General features: G+C 43.8%; 2 protein-coding genes across 5 annotated transcripts in view; both read left to right on the top strand.

The window, feature by feature from the left end:
- The window catches only part of LOC134738563 (cytochrome b-c1 complex subunit 2, mitochondrial-like), a 54535-nt gene extending 50117 nt beyond the window's left edge, over window positions 1–4418 (top strand). The window contains exon 13 of the mRNA XM_063654663.1: window positions 3980–4418. Coding sequence (XP_063510733.1) covers window positions 3980–4418 — 439 coding nt within the window. The remainder of the gene's footprint in view (window positions 1–3979) is intronic.
- Window positions 4419–4476: 58 nt separating this feature from the next.
- Window positions 4477–14299, top strand: part of LOC129015525 (RNA polymerase I-specific transcription initiation factor RRN3-like) — a 34240-nt gene continuing 24417 nt past the window's right edge. The window contains exons 1-8 of one of the 4 annotated variants that reach the window (XM_063654661.1): window positions 4477–4612; window positions 6146–6251; window positions 7389–7445; window positions 12301–12390; window positions 12492–12621; window positions 12710–12751; window positions 13068–13127; window positions 14074–14137. In XM_063654661.1, coding sequence (XP_063510731.1) covers window positions 4524–4612; window positions 6146–6251; window positions 7389–7445; window positions 12301–12390; window positions 12492–12621; window positions 12710–12751; window positions 13068–13127; window positions 14074–14137 — 638 coding nt within the window. In that variant the 5' untranslated portion in view covers window positions 4477–4523. The remainder of the gene's footprint in view (window positions 4613–6145; window positions 6252–7388; window positions 7446–12300; window positions 12391–12491; window positions 12622–12709; window positions 12752–13067; window positions 13128–14073; window positions 14138–14299) is intronic. The other 3 variants (XM_063654662.1, XM_054453638.2, XM_054453639.2) reach the window with 3 other exon arrangements.

The raw sequence follows: 14299 nt of genomic DNA, 5'->3' as shown, positions 1-14299 counted from the left end.
TACAGGCATGCGCCAGCATGCCAGACTAATTTTGTATTTTTAGTAGAGACAGGGTTTTTCCATGTTGGTCAGGCTGGTCTCGAACTCCCGACCTCAGGTGATCCACCCACCTTGGCCTCCAAAAGTGCTGGGATTACAGGCATGAGCCACCACGCTCGGCCAAGAAGGTCACTCTTTATGCTCAACAAATGTATTGCAAATGGCTGAAAGGTAGGGAGGATCCAGATTAACAATTTCTAAATAGAAAAACTAATAGTAGCCAGACACGATGGCTCACACCTGTAATCCCAGCATTTTAGGAGGTCGAGGCAGGCAGATCACCTGAGGTCAGGCATTTGAGACCAGCCTGGGCAACATGGAGAAACCCCGTCTCTACTAAAAATACAAAAATTAGCCAGGTGTGGTAGCGGGCACATGTAGTCCCAGCTACTCAGGAGGCTGAGGCAGGAGAACCGTTTGAACCCGGGAGGCAGAGGGTGCAGTGAGCTGAGCTTGTGCCACTGTACTCCAGCCTGGGCAACAGAGCGAGACTCTGTCTCAAAAAAAAAAAAAAAAATCGTAGATATCCAATTTGTTCCTTTCTCCTTTCCTAAAAGCTTTTTGTGCCCCCTCCAACCCAACAGTTCCACCCTAGAAAAATACTTGTACACATACATCAGGACACGATACAAGAATCTTCAGGCTGGTCATGGTGGCTCACGCCTATAATCTCAGCATTTTGGGAGGCCAAGGGAGGAGGATGGCGGGAGATCGTGCCACTGCACTCCAGTCTGGGCAACAGAGGGAGACTCCGTCTCAAAAAAAAAAAAAAGCATAATGCTGAAAACAAACAGCAATATAATATAGCATGGAGATAACTTTATAAAATGCAAAGACAAAAGTAAATATAGTGCATTGTTTAGGAGTATAAATACGGTAATTATGCAAAGAAAACTAAAATGACTTTTAAAAATCATGATGGTGACTATTTTTGGGAGGAAAGCAGGTAGAGGTGGGATCCGAGAGCAGCACACAGTAAGTGTCAATTGTCCTAGTTAATGTTCGGCTTCTTAAATTGGGTGATATGTTCACAGGTGTTCATTATGTTTTTTGTTTTTTTTTTTTTTTTTTTTTTTTGAGACGGAGTCTCACTCTGTCGCCCAGGCTAGGGTGCAGTGGCATGATCTCGGCTCACTGCAAGCTCCACCTCTCAGGTTCATGCCATTCTCCTGCCTCAGCTTCCCAAGTAGCTGGGACTACAGGTGCCTGCCACCACGCCCGGCTAATTTTTATTTTTATTTTTGTATTTTTAGTAGAGACGGGGTTTCACCGTGTTAGCCAGGATGGTCTCGATCTCCTGACCTCGTGATCCTCCCGCCTCGGCCTCCCAAAGTGCTGGGATTACAGGCGTGAGCCGCTGCGCCCAGCCCATTATGTTCTTATAACTTACATTAACATATTATTTTGTACATGTCAAGCTTTTTTTCCCTTTTTTGTTTTTTAAGAGATGAGATTTTGCTTTGTCACCCAGGCCAGAGAGTGTTATGGTGCAGTCATAGCTCACTGCAGCCTCCAACTCCTGGGTTCAAGTGATTCTCCCACCTCTGTCTCCCAAATTGGGACTACAGGCACGTGCCACCATACCTGGGTAAGTTTTTTAAAAGTGTTATTTGTAGAGATGGAGTCTGGCTGTGTTGCCTGGGCTGGTCTCAAACTCCTGGCTTCAAGTTATCCTCCTGCCTCAGCCTCCCAAAGCTCTGGCATTACAGGTGTGAGCCACTGCACCCAGACTCAGACTTTTTTAAGTGAAAGAATGGGGGTGTAGGTGGGGAGACACACTTTGGGAGGCCAAGTTGGGAGGATCACTTGGGCCAGGGGTTCAAGACCAGCCTGGGCAACAAAGTGAGACCTTGTATTTACCAAAAATACAAAAAATTAGCTGGGCTTGGTGTTGTGGGTTTGGGAGGCTGAGGTGAGAGGATTGCTTAACCTGTAGGAGCCCGAGGCTGCAGCGAGCCGTGATCGCGCCATTGCGCTCTAACTTGGGCTAGACAATGAGATCCTGTCTCAAACCAAAACAAAACAAAACAGATAATTGTCAAATTGCTGTTTTGCTATTGTTGCTTTTTGTTTTTGCTTTGCTTTGCCTTGGAAGTGAAGAAGAGATTCTCATTTAAACAGTTATCTTGAAGTATCTTTGTGAGCTAGGGTGCAATTATTTCCTCTGTCCTTGAGACAGATGATTCCTGTCCAACATTCCCAAGGAACTCAGTAAGGACCAAATAAGAGACTCAGGAAAGACAGTTACTGATTTTACACTGTTGCAAAACACAGCTATGGTTTATGTTTAACAAACTGCTGGCGGGGCGTGGTGTCTCATGCCTGTAATCCCAGCACTTTGGGATGCCAAGTCGGGCGGATCACTTGAGGTCAAGAGTTCGAGACCAGCCTGGCCAACATGGTGAAAATACATACTAAAAATACAAACATTAGCTGGGCATGGTGGCGCATGCCTGTAATCCTAGCTACTGGGGAGGCTGAGGCACAAGTATCACTTGAACCTGAGAAGCTGAGGTTGCAGTGAGCCGAGATCACGACACTATACTCCAGCCTGGGTGACAGAGCGAGACTCTGTCTCAAAAAAAAAACAAAAAACAAAAAACAAATTCCTGTATTTTATTTTGTGAAATAGGGTCTAGCTCTGTTGCCCAGGCTGGAGTGCAGGGGTGCAATCACAGCTCACTGCAGCCTTGACCTCCAGGGCTCAAGCGATCCTCCCTCCTCAGTTTTCAAGTAGCTGGGACTACAGGTATGCACCACCATATGTTGCCCAGGCTGATCTTGAACTCCTGGAGAGAGATACATATACACACACACACACACACACACACACACACACACACCCTTTTTTTTTTTTTGAGACACAGTTTCGCTCGTCACCCAGGCTGGAGTGCAATGGCACGATCTTGGCTCACTGCAACCTTTGCCTCCTGGGTTCAAGCTATTCTCCTGCCTCAGCCTCCCAAGTAGCTGGGATTACAGGCACTGCCACCATGCCTGGCTAATTTTGTATTTTGAGTAGAGACAGGGTTTTGTCATGTTGGCCAGGCTGGTCTCAAACTTCTGGCCTCAGGTGATCCACCTGCCTCAGCCTCCCAAAGTGTTGAGATAACAGGCATGAGCCACTGCACCGGGCCCATACATATGCATTTTTAAAAATTTATTTATTTATTTCAAGACAGGGTCTCACTCTGTTGCCCAAGGAGGAGTGCAGTGGTGCTATCTCCCAGGCTCAAGCAATCCTCAGCCTCCCGCGTAGCTGGGACTACAGGTGTGTGCCACCACACCCAGTTAATTTGTATTATTTTTATTTTTTAAATTTTTTGTAGAGATGGGAGTTTCACCATGTCACCCAGGCTGGATATTTTTGTATTTTTGATAGGCCTGTACAGTTTCCAAAGTTGCAACCTTTTCCCCTCCCTGAGAGTAGGGGCAGCCCCTGCTCTCCCTCTACATCCTCCACAGTCCTGAGGTTTTGGCCTCTGTTTCCTCTGTTTCCTATGCTTGGAACACCAGTCGCTCTTTTGTTGGTCTGGCTGACTCCTGTTCCTCTTTTAAAAATTTAAGTTTGGCTGGGCGCGGTGGCTCACACTTGTAATCCCAGCACTTTGGGAGGCCGAGGTGGGTGGATGACCTGAGGTCATGAGTTCGAGACCGGCCTGGCCAACACAGTGCAACCCCGTCTCCACTAAAAATAAAAAAATTAGCCGGGTGTGGTGGCATGCGCCTGTAATCCCAGCTACTCGGGTGGCTGAGGCATGAGAATTGCTTAAACCGGGGCGGCGGAGGTTGCAGTGAGCTGAGATCACGCCACTGCACTCCACCTGGGCAACAGGGCAAAACTCGGTCTCAAAAGAAAAAATAAATAAATACATAAATAAATAAATAAAGTCAAGGGGGTAACACCTCTTGGTAACTCTCCTGTTGTTTCTCATTCCAGCATCATCACAGCCTTGAGGCTCCGGGGTAGGTCACTTCATGGAGCTCGTTTCCGTGAGGATAACGTTATCTTGGGTGTCTATGAGAATGCTACATTGAGTATAGAGCCCAGGCTTCTGGGTCAGCCGGGTTCGAATCCCCTTTCTTCCGTGAAGATCTGGGTCAGTCACAAGTGCTTCAGTTTCTTCGATTTGACTGAGGGAGGCTTTGACTCCAAAAAATTAACACTCGAGTGTACCCGGCCACAGCTTAGCACATCCAGGGTGTTTCCACCCTTTCTTTGGGATCCTCAGGGCTGGATGGAGCCGGTCCTTCCCGTCTCTCCTTATACTCCCGCACTGGCGCTGGGTGGAACAAGTCGTCCAAGTAGAATGAGGAGCGGGTTTTGGCGGCGCTCTAGCCCGCCAAGAGCATACGCCCTCCCCACGCGGGGCTCCTGATTGGCTGAAGGTTGCGCTGGCACGCGCAACTTCCGGGACAGAGGCTGTGGCTGGAAGGAGCTGGGCATCCGGCGTGAGGCGCAGCGGTCGCGTTAGTTCGGCCCAATGGCGGCACCGTTGCTTCACACGCGTTTGCCGGGAGATGCGGCCGCTTCGTCCTCTGCAGTCAAGACGCTGGGCGAGTCGAGGACTGGGTAAGATTCAGGCCGCTTCCTTCTGCGCGTCTGGGACCAGAGCTCAGGACCGCGCTTAGAGGAGTGGGTTGAAAGGATGTGGGACAAAGCTAATGGCGTGTAGTAGGAGCACGGGGTCGAGGGTCATCTCACGTTCGCAGAAATGAGTTCATTCCTCCTAACTGGGTAATAGACATGGGTGGGGCCTGGAAAAATAAGTATGTTTTCTGTGCTGGAGGCACCCTTTCCCGACTGTGTTTCCTCGTGATTTCCCAGGCCTGGGTACTGCCTTCTGCGCCTTGACCCCTCTTGCTTCCCGCTTCTTCGTCCAAATTTGGAAGGGATTTCCCTGGGCTATTTGGTTTATCAGCCGAACGTTGTCACTCATGGCAAATTGAATATTACATCTTTTTTGTTTGAAATTTGTTTCGACACACGTATTTGTTTAGCAGTCTTTGTTTTGCTCCACTTTTAAAATCCCTAACCCCCATAGCACACTCTTGGCGTTTAACTTTCAGAGTCATTAGGATGCTATGTTTTTTCATTAATGTGCTCTGTGTAAGTGAAGCAAACCTTGTAAAACAATTAGCGTAATATGATTCATAATATTTATCGAGCTCCTGCTTACTGTGTTAAACACTGGGGACAGTGGTTTATCCAAAGACACTAATGTCCCTGCTTTCTACAGAGCTTACAGCATAGGGGGGAAGGCAGTACATAGGCCAATAAATAAATGAACACGATGATTTCAGTTATACAACAAGGTAATGGGGGCGGGGAGAAGGGAGAGAAGGAGTATTTGAGATTTCTCATGGGGAGGACATCTGACATTTGAGCTTCCACTTGAACGAATACAAAAATCTCGGCCGGGCGCGGTTGCTCACGCCTGTAATCCCAGCACTTTGGGAGGCCGAGGCGGGTGGATCACCTGAAGTCAGGAGTTCGAGACCAGCCTGGCCAACATGCGAAACCTCGTCTCTACTGAAAATACAAAAATTAGCTGGGCATGGTGGCAGGTGCCTGTAATCCCAGCTACTCAGGAGGCTGAGGCAGGAGAATTGCTTGAACCCGGGAGATGGAGGTTGCAGTTAAGCCGAGATCACACCACTGCATTCCAGCCTGGGCAGCAGAGCAAGACTCCGTCCCAAAAAAAAAAAATCCAGCCACGTAGAGATTTGGGAAAAGAGTATTTCCAAGAGAGTGAACAGTAAGTGAAATGAGAAACAGCTTGGCTTGTTTGAAGAGCAGAAAAGACATTATGGCTGTAGTAAAACAAGTTGTTGGAGATGAGGTGAGAGAGGTAGGCAGGGGCCAGATTAATGTAGGATCTTAAAGACCACACTGAGAGATTTGGATTTTTACTGTAAGTGCAGTGGGAAGACAGTTATTGGTTGCTGAGCAAAGGAGGGATTGTTGGTTAAGAGTGGAAGCAGGGAGACCAGTAAAGAGGCCTTAAGAATAGTCCCACTGAATTATGTTGGTTCAATAAATATTGGCTATTATAATTTTTATTATTTTCATGAACTTAATAGCTTGTTAATCTTGGTTCCACAGGATTTCAAATATGCGTGCATTAGAGAATGATTTTTTCAGTTCTCCCCCAAGAAAAACTGTTCGGTTTGGTGGAACTGTGACAGAAGTCTTGCTGAAGTACAAAAAGGTAAGAGAAGATAATGTGTGAGGTTTGCTTTTGGTCAGGTCAGAATACAACTATTGCTGTTATACTAAAGACCAACAGAAATAGCAAGATTAATTAAGATACCAATTGAAATCAAATATTTAATAATAGCATGATGCCGTCAGTGCAAAATTAGAGTAGTAGAGTCGTTTTTTCCCCCACCGTCTCAAAAAAAAAAAAACTCTGGTCTTTGCTGAGGTTTCACCTCTTCAAATGCTTTATTTACAAAGCATCTTTTAACTTTAGCAAGTGCTAGAATTAAAAACAATTACAGCATTTTATTTGTTTATTTTATTTATTTATTTATTTGTGCCGGAGTTTCACTCTGTCGCCCAGGCTGGAGTGCAGTGGCGTGATCTTGGCTCACTGCATCCTCCACCTCCCAGGTTCAAGCAGTTCTCCTGCCTCGGTCTTCTGAATAGCTGGGGTTACAGGCACGCACCACTACACCTGACTAATTTTTTAATTTTTTTAGTAGAGATGGGGTTTCACCATGTTGGCCAGGCTGGTCTCGAACTCCTGACCTTGTGATCCACCCGCCTCGGCCTCCCAAAGTGCTGGGATTACAGACGTGAGCCACCATGCCTGGCCTACAGCATTTTATTTTTTGAGGAGGAACTTACCTAAGCATTACTTTGGGACAGTAAACCAGTTCTCTGAATAGAGATTTTTGTTTTTGTGGTAGTTTAGAAGCATTTCTACTATATCTCAGCAATAGAGGGAAAATGGTAAGTAACTGTATGTTTATGTATAATATCCATTTGTATCCATATTTGAGTGAATACTTTTTTAGATCCTCCTGAATTAGATCATTATAGCTGGCTGTTTTTTTCCCTCATGCTTTTTGAGAATTCGCAGGAGTATCAACTATTATATTCAAATGTTAATACAGAAATACAGCTAAATGTAGCTTATCATTTTCCTTTTTACAAGCCCTCTGGCTGCACTAACATGAGTGTTTAAATTTTTGTAGTCATTATTTTTTAATCCGCAATTGACATGTGAAAGTTAGTGTTCCTTTTATAATTTCATCTGATGTTAAGGTACGGTTAAAAGTCTTGCTGTTGATACTAAACAGGAAACAAAAGCATAACTTAATTCTTTCCCCTTCTTGTTAAGGGTGAAACAAATGACTTTGAGTTGTTGAAGAACCAGCTGTTAGATCCAGACATAAAGGTAATTAATTTTGTGTTTGATCATTGGCAAAATTATTGCCACTTTATACAGACATAGTTTGCTCTTTGGGTCCCATTCTGTCCTCCAGAACTTGCTCTCTCCATGGTCCTCCCTTACTTTAATCTGGTGGTTCTCAACCAGGGACAGTTTTACCCCCTAGAAGACATTTGGTGATGGCTGCAGATATTTTTGTTTGTCACGATTGGGAGGAAAGGGTGCTACTGGCATCTAGTGGGTGAATGACAGAGATGCTGCTAAACATCTCACAGTGCACAGGGCAGCCTCCCATAACCAAGAGTGATCCAGCCCCAAATGACAACAGTGTTGAGGCTGGGAAACCCTGCTCTAATGCTTCCTTTCTATTAGATTACTACCTCTTTCCTCCATGCTGCATGCAACTCTCCTGTCTCTTTAAAGCTAAAACAAACCAAAGAAAAACCACTGATTGAGCATTTCCAGGTTCAAGATCCACCTATCGTGTAGTAAAACCGTAGTACATTTTGTTTCACCATTCTTCCTTTACTGCCCAGTTTTGAAGAGAATAGTTGATTACCATGGCAGTGGTAGTTAGATTGCCTGGAATAAAATTCCAATTTTCTTATCCAGTGTGTGATCTTGAGCAAATTGTTTTAACCTCTCTGCCTCTATTTTCCACTGTGTAAAACCAAGAAAACAATAGAGATTTAAAAAAATATGGGGTGTTCTGTTTTGCTTTTTAAGAGATGTGGTCTTGCTGTGTTGCTCTGGCTATTCACAGGTGTGATCACAGTGCACTACAGCCTTGAACTCCTGGCCTCAAATGATCCTTTCTCTTCAGCCTTCTAAAAAGCTGGGACCATAGGTGCATGCCACTGTGCCTGGCTTTAAACATGGAAATATTTAACAAGGATTCAATGAGCTAATATGCAAGAAGCACTTAGAACAGTCTCTGACTCAAAGTAAGGGCAGTAATTGTCATCTGTTGTTTTTGTTCCAGCTTACTGTGCTGTATCATTTCTCACTCACATTTAAGTACACTGTTCTTATCACTGTAGTAATTACCCTGACAGGTTACCCATGTTTTTTTTTACATGCTGATTTCAGTAGACATTTTTTTTTGAGACAAAGTCTCATTCTTGTCACCCAGGCTGGAGTGCAGTGGTGTGATCTGGGCTCACTGCAACCTTTGCCTCCTGGGTTCAAGCAGTTCTCCTGTCTCAGCCTCCCAAATAGCTGGGATTACAGTCACCCGCCACCATGCCTGGTTAATTTTTTTATTTTTAGTAGAGACAGGGTTTCACCATGTTGGCCAGGCTGGTCTCGAACTCCTGACCTCAGATGACCTGCCTGCCTCGGCCTCCCAAAGTGCTGGGATTACAAGTATGAGCCACTGAGCCCAGCCTCAGTGGACTTATTTTTTTAAGCCTTGTATTCCTTGTATCAGCCGACACTGTTGGCCACCCACTTGTTAAAACTTCAGTGTTTCTGATCCTCCTGTCTTCTGATCCTTTAATCTCTTTTTTTTTTTTTTTTTTGAGACGGAGTCTCGCTCTGTCGCCCAGGCTGGAGTGCAATGGCGCGATCTTGGCTCACTGCAAGCTCCGCTTCCCGGGTTCAAGCGATTCTCCTGCCTCAGCCTCCCAAGTAGCTGGGACTACATGCACCCGCCACCACCCCCGGCTAATTTTTTGTATTTTTAGTAGAGAGGGGGTTTCACCATGTTAGCCAGGATGGTCTGGATCTTCTGACCTCGTGATCTGCCCACCTCGGCCTCCCAACATGCTGGGATTACAGGCGTGAGCTCCCACGCCTGGCCAGTGATCCTTTAATCTCTAGTATCTCTCGATAGGTTCTTGATCTTAAATTCGGTGTTGATTGGGCTTCAAAACTTGACTCTTTTCTCACTCTGTGGAATCTTCTGTGTGATATCCTCATTTCCCTTCATGGCTTTGAAGTCTGCCTGTGTCCTAATATATTTGTGTCTGTAGCCAGGATTGCTCTTGTGGCCTCCAGACTTGTTTCATTTTTGTTTTTGGGGACCAGGGCAGAACAGAGTCTTGCTCTGTCACCTAGGCCATAGTGTAGTGGGATGATCTTGGCTCACTGCAATCTCTGCCTCCTGGGTTCAAGCCATCCTCCCACCTCAGCTTCCCGAGTAGCCATGCCACCATGCCCAGCTAATTTTTTTGTATTTTCAGTAGATTTGGGGTTTCACCATGCTGGCCAGGCTGGTCTCGAACTCCTGACCTCAAGTGATCCACCCGCCTCAGCCTCCCAAAGCGCCTCAGCCTCCCAAAGTGAGCCACTGCACCCGGCCTAGACTTGTTTCTTAACTGTCTGTTAGATGCATTTACCCAGAATCATCATAGGTGCTCCAAACTTAGCATGTCTACCCTTGGCTGGGCTCCATCTTTAATGGAGCTTTTCCTGGTTCTCTCTAAGCACATAGTTGTTCCTTCATTGAGTCCGTTTCCCGCACTTCCAGATCTCTCTAGTTACAGATCTGGTTTACAAGGCCTTCCATGGTCTATTTGGTGCTTCTTTGTTCCCTAGATTTATTATCTGTTGGCTTGCTCACTATACATGCCAGCCATACTGAACGTCTGTCAGTTTTCTGAAAACATACTTTTCCTTCTGTAAGAAGTAGAACTTCCAGAAAAGACTCAACTGTGTTACTGTTTAAAGACAGCTGAAGCATCACTTTCTCTTTAAAGCTTTTCCTGACTCCTGCCTTCTTTCCCAGATACAAAGGGACATTTTCTTTGTGTTCCACTGTACTTTGTATCAGCAGTTCTCATTCTTGGTATTTTGACATACCACGAATTGCACTAGTTGTGTGGAGTGTTGCAAGTAGAACTTTTTTCATCTTGAGACAGGGTCTTGCTCTGTCACCCAGGCTGGAGTGAAATGGGCCCGATCATGGCTCACTGCAGCCTCAACCTCCCAGGCTCAAGCAATCTTCCAGCCTCAGGATCCCGAGTACATAGGACCACAAGCATGTGCTACCATGCCTGGATAATTTTTCTAGAGATGAGGTCTCCCTTTGTTGCCCAGGCTGGTCTCAAATTCCTGGGCTCAAGCAGTCTCTTCCTGCCTTGGCCTCCCAAAAGTGCTGGGATTACAGGCATGAGCTACTGTTCCTGCCTGCTAGTAGAAATAATAATAGTTCAGTACTAAAGCATCAAAGTCTGCAACTGATTTACTTTTTTTTTTCTTTTTGAGACGGAGTTTTGCTCTTGTTGCCCAGGCTGGAGTGCAATGGCACGATCTTGGCTCACTGCAACCTCTGCCTCCGGGGTTTAAGCAATTCTCCTGCCTCGGCCTCCCGAGTAGCTGGGATTATGGGCATGCACCACCACGCCCGGCTAATTTTGTATTTTTAGTAGAGACGGGGTTTCTCCATGTTAGTTAGGCTCGTCTCAAACTCCCAACCTCAGATGATCCACCCACCTCGGCCTCCCAAAGTGTTGGGATTACAGGCATGAGCCACCACGCCAAGCCTGATTTACTTTTAAAAATGGTACAGTTTAAATGTTATCCTTATAGTTTTGTTGCAGTCTTTTTAGTGGAAAAGAGATAGGATAGATTATTTTATTTGCACACTAACTTAGCTTGTTTTCTACATGCCTTTGGCCTTAGTGAGCTACCGTTAATGTTATCCTTAACAGTTGTGGACATGTGAAATTACCATAGTACAAATGAATTGTGGTTTTACTTTATTTTACTGCCAGGCTACTCGGGATTTCATCAGAAAATGGTTGATCTGTGGGAGTTTGACACATGGATATGGCATAGTAAGCACTCAGTAGCTGAATTAAGGTGGGGAAAAGGGGACAGCTTCTTCTCCGCATATAGGGAGGCATGTGGGACGGTGAACGGATGATAGCCTTGACCGAGATAGACAGGTTTGGACCTGCTTCTTTACTGGCCTCTTGGTTGGGCAGATTGCTTATTCATCGTTCTTAGCCTCAGCTTCCTGAACAGCAAAATGGGAATAACTAAACATCTTGCAGAGTTTTTAGGATTAGAAGAAGATATATATGTAGAGTGTCAGACACCATGCCTGGCATATGGTGTATTCTCACTAAATGATAACTCCATATAAATATCCCTGTAGGTATGACCTTGTGTTGCTTTTATTTATATGTCTAAGCCTTCCACAAATTAGGGGCTTTTTCTTAATGGTTTTTTTCCTGTGCAGTGTATATGCATGAATATAATTAATATAGTAATATTTTACATAATTGACACTGTATTTTATACATTGTGTTTCAAATTTAGCAGTTCTTCTCATGTCACTAACAATTATTATGAACAGTAATTTGATTGCCTGAAAAATATTTCATGGAGGAATGGGGCTCTCATTTATACAGAACAAACACATCATAATATATTTAAACTCAGCCACAGGTTTGGTTTAGAAAAGTTATGTTTATTCATGACCCCAATTGATCAGCCTAGACTGAGTTTTATCAGCATGCTTCCTGGTCAGCTTGAATATAGAGGAAATAGAGGGAGCTATTGTTCCTTTGTGATCTTCTAATATTTGAATCTGCTAGAGTTCTGCAGTTTTTAAAAGTCCCAGGTGTCAACATTTGAAGTGATTTCGCTTTTTCAGGGCAAACAAAAGTGATCAGGCTGAAGTATTGCATTTAAGTCTTTTTCCTGTGTATTAGAGTTACTAGATTACTTTTTTAAAACAGTTAAGTTTATTGTGACGTATTTTTCTGTTTTGATACCCAGTTTTGATTTCCTTCCAAGTTTGTGACCTTTTCCCCCCAACCTCTTCTTGATAAACGATGGATATAAGCTAGCTGTAAATTTCTATTACCTTAGAGGATTTGTGATTTTGAAAGTACTCTTTGTTTAACTTAAGGATGACCAGATCATCAACTGGCTGCTAGAATTCCGTTCTTCTATCATGTACTTGACAAAAGATTTTGAGCAGCTTATCAGTATTATATTGGTAAGTTCACCATTTATTTTACTGTCGAGTATGTAATTCATAACTTTGGTAATAGTATATATTAATAACATGCTGTTTTTATCTTTCTTCCCCCACTCTAGAGATTGCCTTGGTTGAATAGAAGTCAAACAGTAGTGGAAGAGTATTTGGCTTTTCTTGCTAATCTTGTATCAGCACAGACTGTTTTCCTCAGACCGTGTCTCAGCATGATTGCTTCCCATTTTGTGCCTCGTAAGTCATTAGTCTTTGCTTGCTTGGAATTTTCTTTTTTCTTTTTAATACTTCTTTACTAAAATACCACCTTCTCCTTATATATGAGAGACTGCTACGATGGAAGATTCCAGATGCATATTGGCACCAGGTGTGGTAGATATATGTTCCCCGTAATGACCCCTATGGAGGTGTCTAGATTCATTTGTTGCTGTGAGTTTTATGAGTTGTAATTTGCTTTATTGAACTCCTGGTGAAATCTAGGAATTTTTAGCTGTTTAAAAACTATAAAGTTGCTTTACTTTTTTTCAGATTGTGCGTTTAATTAATCATTGGGCTAACTTTGGATTATGGAAAAATAACTTTTTTGTATAGCTGTCCATTGTCTAGGTCAATAACTTTTTTTGTGTAGCCATTCATTGTCTAGATCAATGACAGAATAACATATTTTCTTTTTCCCTCAAAAGCCCGAGTGATCATTAAGGAAGGCGATGTAGATGTTTCAGATTCTGATGATGAAGATGATAGTAAGTATAAAAAGGTTTAAAGCCTGGGCACAGTAGCTTACACCCATAATCCCAGCACTTTGGGAGGCCAAGACAGGAGGATCACTTGAGGCCAAGAGTTTGAGACCAGCCTGGGCAACATAGTGAGACCTTGTCTCTGCAAAAAAAAACCTTTTTTTTTTTCAAATATTTTCTTAAAAAAGGCTTAAAGCAGAACTACACAGGGTAGTATGTGTCTTTAGTCACAGCGACCTGGGAGGCTTAAGTGGGTGGATTGCTTGAGCCCAGGAGTTCAAGCCCTGCCTGGACAAGATGGCAAGACATTGTCTTCTTTAAAAAAAAAAAAGTAAAGCACAGAATACCTGGCACCTATTCTAATAGGTAGACTGCAACAAATGACAACCTTTGATATAATCTTTTTGTTATATTTACCATTGATATGCAGTCAGTTGTCCTGAATGCATTATTTATATATTTAGTCCATTTAGTTTTCATTGATGGTTGTGGAGAAAAATCTTGAAATTATTATTTCTCTGATAAATTATTCCGTTTTGGTTAGCATGTGTTTTTAGCTTCAAGTATGTCACTTTTTGTTTGTTTGTTTTTTGAGACAGAGTCTCGCTCTGTCGCCCAGGCTGGAGTACGGTGGTGTGATCTCGGCTCACTGCAGCCTTCGCCTCCCAGGTTCAAGTGATTCTCCTGCTTCAGCCTCCTGAGTAGATGGGACTACAGGCGTGTGCCACCATGCCCGGCTAATTTTTGTATTTTTAGTAGAGATGGGGTTTCACCATATTGGTCAGGCTGGTCTCGAAGTCCTGACCTCAGATGATCCGTCCACCTCGACCTCCCAAAGTGCTGGGATTACAGGCATGAGCCACTGTGTCTGGCCAGCATGTATTTTTAGTTTCAAGCGTGTCGCCCTTCAGTTTTGTTTTGATGCTCATACTCTCAACTTTTCTCCTTTCAGATCTTCCTGCAAATTTTGGCACATGTCACAGAGCCTTGCAAATAATAGCAAGATATGTACCATCGTGAGTATACTTTTTCTTATTTTGAATGTTTAATTCTCAAGAAAATTGTAATCAATTAGTAAAAATTATAAAATGTTGATAGTATTAAAGCTTGAGTCTTACATTGCATTTTTTTTTTCTATCCACTTGAGGAAACATTACATTCTACAAAAAGTGGCATTT

This window comes from Pongo pygmaeus, chromosome 18 (assembly GCF_028885625.2).
Source record: "Pongo pygmaeus isolate AG05252 chromosome 18, NHGRI_mPonPyg2-v2.0_pri, whole genome shotgun sequence".
Taxonomy (NCBI): domain Eukaryota; kingdom Metazoa; phylum Chordata; class Mammalia; order Primates; family Hominidae; genus Pongo; species Pongo pygmaeus.
The sequence above is the reverse complement of the archived record's forward strand: the minus strand, read 5'-3'. Positions and strand labels throughout refer to the sequence as shown.